The sequence below is a fragment of the Astyanax mexicanus genome, chromosome 10 (genome assembly GCF_023375975.1).
Source record: "Astyanax mexicanus isolate ESR-SI-001 chromosome 10, AstMex3_surface, whole genome shotgun sequence".
NCBI lineage: Eukaryota > Metazoa > Chordata > Actinopteri > Characiformes > Acestrorhamphidae > Astyanax > Astyanax mexicanus.
Window position 1 is genome coordinate 48,740,584 of NC_064417.1, and position 12,647 is coordinate 48,753,230.

The 12,647-nt window shown below is 36.1% G+C and overlaps 1 protein-coding gene across 1 annotated transcript; it reads right to left on the reverse strand.

The window, feature by feature from the left end:
- Positions 1–1,360: 1,360 nt before the first annotated feature.
- lamp2 (lysosomal-associated membrane protein 2) lies at positions 1,361–10,231 on the reverse strand. The gene is made up of 6 exons (XM_049484040.1): positions 10,068–10,231; positions 6,205–6,770; positions 5,944–6,075; positions 4,907–4,961; positions 4,597–4,767; positions 1,361–3,455 (listed from the first exon to the last, which is right to left on the reverse strand). The coding sequence occupies exons 1-6, from the start codon at positions 10,111–10,113 to the stop codon at positions 3,316–3,318; spliced, it is 1,110 nt and encodes a 369-aa protein (XP_049339997.1). The 5' UTR covers positions 10,114–10,231; the 3' UTR covers positions 1,361–3,315.
- Positions 10,232–12,647: the final 2,416 nt, after the last annotated feature.

Consider the following 12,647-nt stretch of genomic DNA (forward strand, 5'->3'; position numbering starts at 1 on the left):
AATTTAATCGTAGAGTTACATAATCTGTGCAAATTGTGCTATAATTTACAAAAAACAACAAAGTGAAAAATTAATTTAAAATAAAAAGCAATCAATTACATTAACAGATATGTACATTTCATATTATAAGACTGAATTTCTGATCGAGAAGCTCTGTATTAAAAGCAGAAATGCCTTGCCGTAGTGGAGTGTGTCTCATGGGCGGAGCAATAAGAAAGGACAGATTATTGAAAGAGGAAATACAGCAGAGTATGAAGAGAAGCTGAGAGCCAAGCGCTGATAGACAGCTGGAGAAGAAGAAGGAGGAGGTTTATACAGACTGGTAACCAGTGCGGCTCTTCCGCCGCCCAATCAGGTAAGAGATAAGCACGAGGATGATTAGGAAGCCGAGAGCCACGCCAACAGCGATTGGAACGAGAAAGCTTAAATCAGCATCCAGAAAGCACTCCTCCGCTGCCGGGGGAAGAAGAGAGACATTGTTATGAGAGCTAAGATTTCAGAGACAAAGAGACAGTATAGTAAAAGTTCTGAGTGACCAAAGACCAGAGACAGGGTGGGGTTAGCACAGATAAGAAACTGTTAAAGAAAAGCAATTCTGTTAAACCAGAAAATATCAAAAACAGCAGAGTTGAAGTCCAGAAAGGCAATGAGCTAAATAAAAATAAAAGTTTGTAAAGCTCCTAACTCTAGGCAGCCAATGCACTCTGAGGAAAGCACCAGATCCCCAGCTCTGATACAAGAGCTAACAGATGCCTGTACCAGCCAGCATCACAATGGAAGAAAGAGTGGAAAGATGGAAAGAGCACCATCTTCCCAACCAAATCAATTAAACAAAAAATGCTGCATCATTTAACTCACTGCCTTTCTGGACTTCCATCCCTGACCAACACACATTAAAACAAGATCACAAATCATGTGACGTAAATTAATCACAAACTCAAAATTAAGAGAAAAATTAGCACACATTCAAGTGGGTTTAGAGGTGAAATTAAGTGCATCAATCAGAAACAAAAAGGTGCTCTGCTCACAGTTGAGAACAAACAGAATTTAATTGAATTGTTCATATGCAATGCTTTGGCTTCTCTTCCTCCCAATAAAATAAGCCAATAAGACAATAAGTATGAGAACAATGAGAGCAATTCCAACAGCTATGGGTACGACGAAGCTGTCTGGCCCATCTGCCTGGCAATCCTCAGCTGAGAAAGAAAGCATGCATGTGTGAGAACGTTCAAAACACTCATAAATGAACAAATTAGATGAAAAAAGCAGCATTTTAATTAACACTAACAATTTTAATTTGAACACAGCAGCAAAAATCAGTTCCTATTAAGGGAGGGGGTGAAAAAACAGTCCAAAGCCATTTTAATGACGCAAAAACGCACCAGATTTTATTACACAAAGATTGTCATGATTCAGAATTCCCTTTTTAAGTTACATCTCTTAAAATCAGCAAGCAGTGAATGACAATTTGTCTATACATTTTTTTTTAATTAAGCTTAATATGCTTTTAGCTCTGAACACACATGCCTTTATAAAAAGCAAGGTATTGATGCGTTTTGGGCAACCAACCTTAAAGAACTACCTCAAACTGATCAGAGGGGAACCAGACTGAACTACAGTGATCAGCAAATTACCACACTGAAGTGGATGGATCAAAATAAAGCTGAGAGATTGTGGATTGTGTTAAAGGAAAGAAAAACAAACAAAAACAGCATATGGTTGTCAGAAGAGATGAATGATCAATGCAATCAATACTGAAGAAGCTGCATCATAGGTTATGTAGGGCGAGGAGATTGTTTGGGGGGGGGGGGTGCATATATATCCAGCATGATCTTTATCCACTACTTTTTTCACTCTATTTACTTTTTTTTTTAAACACTGTACAAAACTTAACAGAAAGTGCAAAGCTTTTAAAACAGTGAGTTACCAACTCAAAGCTCTCCTGAACCAGAAACTCAAACAATGAATTTAAAGTCTATTCATACACCAGCTTCTCCCTTAAAAGGCTTCCAAAATACATGTACTCAGACCTAACCTATAGTCAGTCTCTCAGACAGGGATTAATCTTAGCCCTAGACTATATCCATCTACAACAATTCAATGGAAAAGCAGATCTAGCCATATTGTAGTGATTTCAGCAACCTGGGCTGATTTAGGTTTACCTTTATCATAAGGCATTTATTTTATGAAGCAGAAATGTCTCAGTAAGCAAGATAACTTTAACCCAAAGCTGCAGACTGTCCAATACGAACATCCCTTAACTCTTTTTTCTGACTCCCCTTAAAGCAAGTAAATTCTGTAAGAACAACCCAAAGTTTGGGACTGCCCAATAAGGACACCATTTAACTCTTCACCCTGCTGGATCAGATCTAATCCCAACAGAGACAGACAAAAATCCAGAATCTCCTAAATGAACCACCTAGGTCACCTATGCATAAAAAGCAGCAACACTGGGCAGACCATTCATGCTACACTAAGCTAAACTATTATAGATACAGCAATTTCACAGAATATAGAAATAAGGGAGCAATAAGCTGTAAAACCATTGGAACAAAAAGAGCTTTGTCTTAGGCAATCACTGCTTTAAGAACTGATCCTGCATCTAAGGCAATTCACAGGTGCAATAAGCAGCACATCATCCCTCCGCCCAATTATTTTGTTTAGCGCTGCAATCAACACATTCAAACAGGTTATTTACAAAAGAGCAGTTTACATGAAGGATGAGAGTCAGCCCTTTCAGAAATGCTTATATCAATATTAAATCATCAAACAAACAATGTGTCACAGCCTAAAAACAACTGCATGAAATGAAATTGAGTGAGGTTCTTTTGTCCTCCTCCATTGTAGCTAATGATTAAAGCAAGCAGATAAATATTGAGGGAGAGGGTTCTTTATGTGGGAAATGAATGCAAGACTAGTGGGAATTAACAGTGAAAAGAATGAGGGTGAAAGAACTTCAGGAGCAAAAAGAAAGAACGGCCTAATGAACGTCTTCTATAACTCAGTCAATATATTGATCAATCTCCCTTTAACTGGGACATCAAGGGCAAAGTATCAGGACTGATTGCTAACACTTAAGAGCTTTAGAAACCAAACATTGTTCCTGAAGCAAATAAAGGAACAAACAAAAGCAAAGAAAAAGAAAAATAGGGGAGGTGGGCAAATTTATGGGGGAAAAAATGGAAGGGGACAAATTTAAGTTCTGACTTCTGACTGAATTTTTCAGTTAACAGCAGCCGCAGTGGTCCAGGATTGGATTAGAAGATGATCAACTGTAAATGGTGCAGATCTGGAAATGATTTAACAGGGGTGTCATCACAGGGTCTGATATCCAACATAGGTCTTTCGCCGACCAATCACGTATGCAATCACTACAATGAGAATCAAGCCGGCCAGAGCGGCACCAACAATGATTGGGATTAAGAGGCTGGTGTCATCCATTGAACATTCATGGGCTGCAGGCAGAGAGAACATGGATTAACACAAAATGAGGCAGTCGATTCACTTTCACATACAGCTCACGGCAAACTTTATGATCATGATCTAAAGAGTCAATACATTTTATTACATGCAATTAGGGAGGTCCCGAGTATTGGCTATTTAAATCCATATTTAAACAGTACAGAGCGCCATCTGGTGCGCTCAAGGCACCAAGGACATTATTGGCCAGCCAGTAGCACAAATTCAGTTAGTCTGCATGGTGAAGCTATTTTACAGTGGGGCATGAAAACTCACCATAAAAAACAAACAAAAAAAACAAATTGGCAATAAATCTTATTGTTTGAAAGCCTGTTAGTTTTTTTTTAAGTGCCTCATTTGGGTTATTAAAAAAAAAAAAAAAAAAAAAAACATAAGCAGCAAAGCAGTATATGATTTGTGCCCATTAAAAAATGCCAAATCGCTGCCATTGTCAAACAGCTTATTCTGCCATTGACTCGTTTGGTGTTTGATGATCTTCTTGGCCTGTCTGTTCATATCCCCCATGATATGGCCTTCTTTGCCTTCAGTTTAAAGGCACTATTTAAACAGGAAATTAACAGGCTTTCCAACAATAATTTATTGCCAAAGGAGCATCGTTACAACAAAAATAATCTACCAAACACAAGTTTTCTTACTTTTTGTGCCATTTTATACAAACCCTATCACTTTCAAAATGGGAGAACTGCACATTCTTTTTAAAATCAGCTCTTTTCAAACTGTGTGGAGGCTAATGCTATTGCTAACACACACACTACTACAGGAAACCCAAATCGCAGCACACGTGCCCACTGTAAAATAAACTAAATTAGATGCAACAGTCTGAAGTATCAACCACTACACAGCATGTTTAAATGAACTGGTAGCTGGATTATGAAGTTATTAAACACTAAAACAAGTTTAATTAAAGTAACTACAAAACAAAAATATTTAGTGTAGTATCTCATTATATAAACTTGTTAAATCGTGTAATTTATACTTAAACAAAATCCGATCCGATCAGTATTGGCTGGTAATCAGCATTAAGAGACTTGGACCAAAAACTGGGCAAAATAAGCTGATCGGGACATCCCTACTTGCAATGAATGATTGTGTTTAAGAAGAATATCCAGAACATACCTGTACTGAATTTGTTCTCGGTAACTCCGAAGGGCTGCACCTGAAGCTCAAACGTATTCATGACTAGGTCGTCTGAGATGTTGAAAGTTTGCTCCTTTCTGCACATGTAAGAGCTCCCCAGCGACGCCTCCCACAGAGACATGTTACTGTTCCTACGATCGAAGGTGGTCTCTGGGATCAATGCAGATTTACAAGGAATTTATTAATAAAGTTTCATAAAGAGATAAGCAAAAACAATCCAATGCCAGTGGCGATAATTTAAAAAGAAATTTATATATTTTCACACTTAAACAAAGCAAACCTTACTTACCATTTCCATTTCTCAGTGTGAAGTTCATAGCACCCAGGTGGAATTTGTTTGACTGCTATAAAAAGGACAGAAAAGCAACAGCATATGTTTTATGAACACAACAGTACCAGGATCAGTTTACTGCCAGCTAATAAGCCATTTTCCTGGCGGGATTGTTTTTGGTCGATAGTCATTAGTGTAGATTAAAGGATACTTTAAGCTTAACATTATGGATGCGGATGGAGCCTACTGTTTGTCCAATTTTAATTCCCTATATATTTTTGTGCAAATAAATACATAAATAAATCAAACTTGTTTACTAAATAACTTCATGCGTTTCATCATAGTTTTAACTTTAGTATTAAATCACTACCCTACATTGAACATATTAATTAAATTTAAGGTTTTCAAACTTTACAGGTACTGTATATTATCCTTGTCTGAACCATAAACACTGCATTTTTTCAGTCAGAATTCTGAAGCAAGAAAGCACCCAAACTTGTCTGAATTGGAGTTTGTTAATCTATTTTGTATTGCTCAATATCCATGCAAACAAATGACAAAAAAAAAAGAAATATTGCAATTCATAAAGTGAGATTAAATGTGCATTGGATCTTCTATGTACAGCCAGAGATAGAGTTTGAGTTCACATCTTTACTGAAGCAATCAGTCTGTTAATCAATATTATCTGTTGATTAGATTAGTTACCTCCAATGTTCTACTCTATTCAAGCTGCATGAAAGTTATAATAAAATCAACAGTACATAACATGAGCTCATACATGTGAATGTTAGCTTTGTATGCCCTTTCCCAGTCAACAATGTCAATGATTAACACAACCACTTAGAATCTGTTCAAACTAGATTTTTAAAATCAGATTTGGAAAACAAGTCCTACATTTTCTACCACAATGATTAGCACCTTTGCTGCTAAAATCTTGATTCTTAAAAATAATATATAAATATTCAGTTATCCATCTCAGTTTTAAACCAAGAACCTAGCTATAAACATGCACTGTACTGAACCTTTTAAAGGTTAATTTGCAAGTTTATACTTACATTGACAAAAAGGAACTGGACTGTAATCAGTTCTGACTTCAGAGAGAGTGTTGAGTCACTGCCATTGTTTCCACACAGTCCAGAGTAGTGTGTAACATTGGGATCAAGATTAATAGTCTGAAAGCTTTCTCCCTGTGTAGACAAGAGCAAACAGTTACATTAAACAAAAATAAACAACTATTTATATAGTATTAAGTTGACAATAGTGACTTACAGCAGAGAGAGGAAAAAAACTCAGAGAAGGTAAGTTTTGGCACATACCAGCTTGTATCTGAACTGCAGGCCCATCTTGGCCTTAAGACAGACAGACTTGGGATCAGGTCCGACATTGTAATCTCCAACAGAAGGGTTGGGTATAGGGGGAGGAGTTGTAGGTACTGCAGTCGTGGAGGCATTGGTGGGATTCACCGTGGTGGCATTGGTGGGAATCACCGTGGTGGCATTGGTGGGAATCACCGTGGTGGCATTGGTGGGAATCACCGTGGTGGCATTGGTGGGAATCACCGTGGTGGCATTGGTGGGAATCACCGTGGTGGCATTGGTGGGAATCACCGTGGTGGCATTGGTGGGAGAAGGTGTTGGACCTTGAGTAGGTTCAGTAGTTGGAGGGTCTGTATTATCCGGTTCAGCTGGAACAGAGGTTTCTGATGAAGGACTGGTTGAAGTTGCGCTACTGGCCCAAAAGTCTGTAGTCGTAGAGTCTGTTACAGTATTGGCAAAGTCTGGTGTGGTTGGGGTGACACTGGGAGCATCTGTTTCGTCCACAGCTGGGGCGCCCGTGGGAAGGGATTCTGGTGTTGAAAGGAGCAACTGAGCATGTGCCAAACCTATAGATGGGGAATAAAAAAATAAAAAAATGCTACATGTTAAAACTTGTTAAACAATCTACATGCAAAAGTACACTAAATCACAAGCATTGAGAGTTTATTTTTTATCCTAGATACATTCTACAATAAAACATACAAATTCTTATCTTAAAAAGAGGGAATTAACCAATAGTCAAACAAATATGACCCTGCAAAAGTTAGGCTGGTGACTGGTTCCTCAACATTTAAAAATGGCTCAAGTGCAGAAACTAATTACTTGCATGAGTTTTCAGATGGGGGAATAAAGGGTATAATAAATCAGCCTTCTCTTACAACAAAATACATTGTTTTTATGGATTTTTCTCATCCATATATGTGAAACCATACTGTTAAACTGTAACGGTTTATGATGTTAACATGACACATTTTCAAATGCCCGCATATTGAGCCTACAGGAATATAGCCCCACCCAGACACACAAACATTATAAGGGGTGCTTCATTCCAAAACACTTTTAAAATAAGACTAACTTCTTAGAGATTAATTTCAATTTAATAATTACTTCACAAGTAACAGTTGTTTCTGGAGCATCAAACCACACACATGTAAAGTGCTAGGGCCTTTTACTTTCTACAGTGACAGATTCATAACAAGTGTTATGAGGATAGCCATCACACCCAAACTGAAATAGAGCCCGAGTGGGAAGCAACATCTACAGAATGAGGGGGAGGCTGAAAGTGAAAACAGCTGAAAGTGAGCATCCAGATCAGACAGCAAGACACTGATACTGAGCTTCTGTGCCTGGCTACCAATTCTGCACACGTCAGTTTAACAAACAGTGAAAACAGGGTTGAACCCTGGACACAAAACAATGCCTCGGATGTTCAGAGTTCGTGCCTTGCAAGAACATGAGTTGTTCAGTAAGAGTGAAGCACAAATATCTCAAATGTCTGAGCACTTCAGGTAATATTTGATCTGACCCCTGTTTTAAAAGCATACCCACAATGATTAGCTTGAGGCACTGTCTTACAACAGTGCACGGCAGTCACATGTTCTCGCAGCTATAGACCACCTGGGTGAGGGGGGGGGGCTAATAATATAATTAAAACTACTGTTATTCCACAAGTTCAACTATATATAAAAAAAACCCTGCATCATTTATTGAAAGTAAATTAAATGGCAAGCCATACAAGTTTAAGTTTTTGCACTAATAGAACTCAAATTCAGCATCATTAATTATGTTTTTTAATAGAAGAAACTTTCAGGAATTGATTTACAGATGGAGATATACATGAATGTCTACAGACATACCTGAAGTCATGTTACCATTTATTTATCTTCTAATCTAAATCTTTATGTTGCTCATTAAAATTATAACTTGTAAAAACTACACTTCTCTCTTTGTATAGGTGGTTATCCTAGATCACTTTTTGTTTTATAAAAACCATTACTAGTAAAACTCAAGTTGTAGATATCAGATCTAAAACTACATACAAGGTGTGGCTACATTATTACTAGTCAAACCCAATTTGGAGATATGCTGAATTATTTAGCATTTGTACTGAGCAAAATACATTTAGGATATGCAGACCTGGGCTGTTTAGAAGTTAGAATTACAGTAAAGATGGCCTGTTATTTCTGCATAGGTCATAAAAGTATCCAAGATATTTTTACAATAGAGATTTATACTAGATAAATCTAGACAAGAGATTAAGAGTGAACTCCCATGTATATCAGAGGTAGCATGACTTGTCATAATTACACTGAGGCCAAGTTATCTTGGAAACAATGAATCAGAACGGCTTTATATATCTATACAAAGATAATTTTTAATTAGAACTCATGCGATTTTAGACTAAATCTGCTTTGTATGTAGGAATCACTCACAAGACGTGCTACTCCTGAATCACATGACTAGAGTAAGGGTGACAGTCAAAGGTACAGGGAGTGAGTCACATGCTTATATAGTCAATTACAGATAACCTGAGTACGAGCAGCTAATCATAAACTGACTAACGCTAGCAACATGTTTACAGTCATCCTAGAGCTCTGACTGGCTGTTTAATGATGATTATTTCACAATAAATAACTAAACAAACATAACTAAAGCAGCGATTAGACACTGTAAATCACGGCGGTGGTTATCAGATGGCTTTACATGTCCACTGTTCTTCAGGCATCCCAATTTTAGTTAACCTAGGGTTACATAATACAGCTTATTTATTGCGCTGCTGCCACGATTTCAGGGCCGAACACTTATTTAACTCGCCAGCGAACCTACCTAGCTAATATCTATCCTGGCGAAGAGACAACTTAATAGAAGGAGCTAAATTTGACCATCCAACAAACAACACAACCAAATCTGAAAATCACACCTATATTAGCTCATTTCAGCCAATGTGTTTAGCGTTAGCTAGCTAACAAAACAGGATACGTTACAATATTTTACGCTAGCTAAATAAGGAAATGCCGTCAATTTAATTTAGCTAACTACTTGATTATTAAAGTTCTAAATGCAAAAAACGACTACCGTTAGCTAGCTAGCTAATAAGTTGACAAATTTGACAGCAAGCAGCCAAGTTAACCTAGCCATCGTTAGCCGCTTTGCTAGCTAGGTTAGCTCATTTCAGCCACTATATTAATAAGCCTTAGCTGGCTAACACAAATACATAGTGGCTAAATATTACGTTAGCTACCTATCGGTTAGCTTGTTAAAGAAAATAACAAACCGTCCATTTAACTCAACAGACATGTATCCTAGCTAGCTAACGCGAACTATCTGACTAAGGTTATAATTAGTTACGAGCGAACACTGATATGTTTTCAAGCGTTTTAGACGTAAAATCGGTCAATGTTAGCTACCAAGTACATTTGATAACAAGCTAAACTAGCCATCCACCGTTAGCCGCTTTGCTAGCTTAGCTAACACAAATATTTGGTAACTATATAACCCAGTGTTTAGAAGCGTAACGCTAAATATTTAACTTGTTAAAGAAACATTAAAGCCGTTTATTTAACTTAAATATGTAACTAGATAGCGTAGCTAGCTGTGAGCTACAAATTTAACGTGTAAAAATCTAACTTTAGCAGTAAGCAGCGTAGCGAACATAGCTGCCGTTAGCCGTTTTGCTAATCTAGCTAACTAGCTAGCTATGTAACTGCGTAGACAGCTAAAGCAGCTAACATGGCTAACTAATGCTAAAGAGGCTAGCTAGCCCTACTAGCTAAGCCAGTTCAGGCCTCAAAAAGCCGGGAAATAAAGTTCCTCAGCGCCGCTTTCGGAGTAAAACGCCGCCGCTTTTTACGGGGGATACTTACCGCTCAAAAGAGCGACAAACACCGGCAGGCAGACGCAGCGGAACATGCTGACGGTGGCGGCGGCTTGAGCACACAGCGCCCGGCTGGCAAAGTCTCGGTAAGCTGGTGTGGGGAGAGAGCAGAGCTGAGAGCCGAGCGCAGCGCTGAGCGCTATAAGAGCAGCACGGCCAGCTGATGGCAAGTCATATGACAGAGCAGGCCGGGCGGGGTTGCCATGTTTTGGGGTAAATCACTCTCAAACAGGTAAACAGCGTAATAATAAATGGAAATTATTCACGTATGATATCCTTATTATTAAAGCAGCTGTTCTTATTTTTTATTTTAAACTAAAAGCATTAGCTAGTGTTTCTGAGTGAGAGGGGACAAAATACTTTATTTGTAATTTATTAAAAGTGCTTCTGCTACCATCCTCACCAAACCACATAGTGATGTGAAAAAGTTTATTTTGTTTTTACATTATTTGTACTGCTTACATTATTCAGATTATCAAACAAACGTAATACCATACAAAGAAAACCTGAGTAAATATAAAAAGAAGGGTTTAAAACGAAGATAAAAAAAGCCAATAAAGCATATTAACGTAAAGCTATGGCAAAGGGGAAATGTGAAATGTAATAAAATACATTGCAGTGTGGTTGTAAATAAGTAAACATATTGAGGGAATAACATAGTGCAACTAAGTATACATACTTAAACATATTAATAGTGCAGGTCCTACCTAATACAATTTATTTATGTTTGTCTGAACAAATAAAATCAATAAATAAATAACTCAAATTTTTAATCACAGCTTTCAAGCATATTGGCATGCTCTCCACCAGTCTTTCACAATGCTTTTGGGTGACCTTATGCCATTCCTGGTGCAAAATCCAAAGCAGTTCAGTTTTGGTTGATGGCTTGTGACATCAATCTTTCTATTCATTTACATAGATGGAACGAGATATAAGTCTTGGATACAACTTATATGGCTAGGGCTTTAGTTGTTTTCTTCCCATGCCTTAATAAGTTGTGGCCACACATTATTAATTTTTTTTTTACATTATGTCTTTTTGTTTTTTGATGAATTGTCATATATAATGCAATCCAACAAAATAATAGACATGATAGACACAAATATTAGGCCAAATTCAGCATATACAATCAACATCACATATATCAAAACAAACAAACAAGCAATTAAACAGAAAAAAAGAAAAAGTGGGATTCAAATAAAATTGAAAAGCTTATAAATATCAATGGATTTAGGACATTTCTTTATTTGTCAAATATTTGCCAAGGTGTGTATATAATTATATAAGTATGAATAAACAAATGTTTGGAATAAGGGTATCTTTTTTAGCTAATTTAATTTTGTGTAAATAATATTTATGCAAATGCATAATCAAATTTACTATAAATCTCTACTTGTGGTCAAATAAAGGGTCTACATGTTGTCATTTTAGGGACTTTGTGGCATTGTACACGCTATGGGATTCTTTTTTGCGTTCCTAAATTGTTTTATTGTTTTATTTGGATCCTCATTAATTGCTATCGCTTTCTGAGGCCCAACCAACAAAGCATCGTAACAAATATAAATCACATGTCATGGTTAAATTCACATAAAGTCTATATAAAGTCTATATAAATAAATAATTAAATAAACAAAACAATCAAAAAAGCCATCAACAAAACAAAAAGAAAAAGACAACTACAACCTATAGTTGTATACTACATGCACACAAACTCAGACACAACACCTGCACAATATAAGGATAATAGGATTTAGAATCTTGTTTAAAGAAAATATTTGACAGCTGTATAAAATTACTATTTTATATCCATCACTTATACCCTACATTCTGCATGTGCACAGGTATTCATCTACTCTCCATATGCGTAAAATAATGTTTTTTTTATTAGTTTCTTAAACCTTGTTTAAGCAATTACACTGTTTATTGGCTCTCTAAGTTACTGTTTTACATATGTATTTGTTTTATACTCTTGGTGGTTTAACCCTTTCAGACCTAAATTATGTTCCAGTAATGACAAAATTAAAGAATGCTCTTATCCCTCTGTAATGCACTCGAAAAAAATAAGATTCAGTAAATAAATAAATAAAATAATAAAATAAAAGAAAGAGAACTTATATATTATTTGTATTTTTTTATGTTCAATGCAGTGGAATCATTTATTTAACATTGCTGTTTTTATTCTATATATAACTTTTATGGATTTTTTTTTACCTTTTCGGTTTGTATTGATTGTTTAAATGCAAGCTATAGGATCTGTTTTCTTCATCCTTGTCTTTATTATCCATTTTTTTAACCTTTTCTTATGTGTGTTTATGTTTTGCAAAACTAAACTAAACTAAACTAAACTAAACTAAAGCTTTTTAAAATCCTTTTTTTCTAGAAAACAATATTATTTCAAAAGGTTGCTAAGAACACGTGATTTTAATATATATATATATATATATATATATATATATATATATATATATATATATATATATATATATATATATATATATATATATATATATATATATTAGGATTAATTAACGGTATTAAATGGGTTAATAATAATAATAAATAATTTAGT

Coding starts and splice junctions, on each gene's coding strand:
- lamp2 (XM_049484040.1), bottom strand. CDS start 10,113: ATGTTCCGCTGCGTCTGCCTGCCGGTGTTTGTCGCTCTTTTGAGCG. Junction 6,771..10,067: donor GTTTGTCGCTCTTTTGAGCG/GTAAGTATCCCC, acceptor CCCCATCTATAG/GTTTGGCACATGCTCAGTTG. Junction 3,456..4,596: donor CGAGAACAAATTCAGTACAG/GTATGTTCTGGA, acceptor CTCTGCCTGCAG/CCCATGAATGTTCAATGGAT.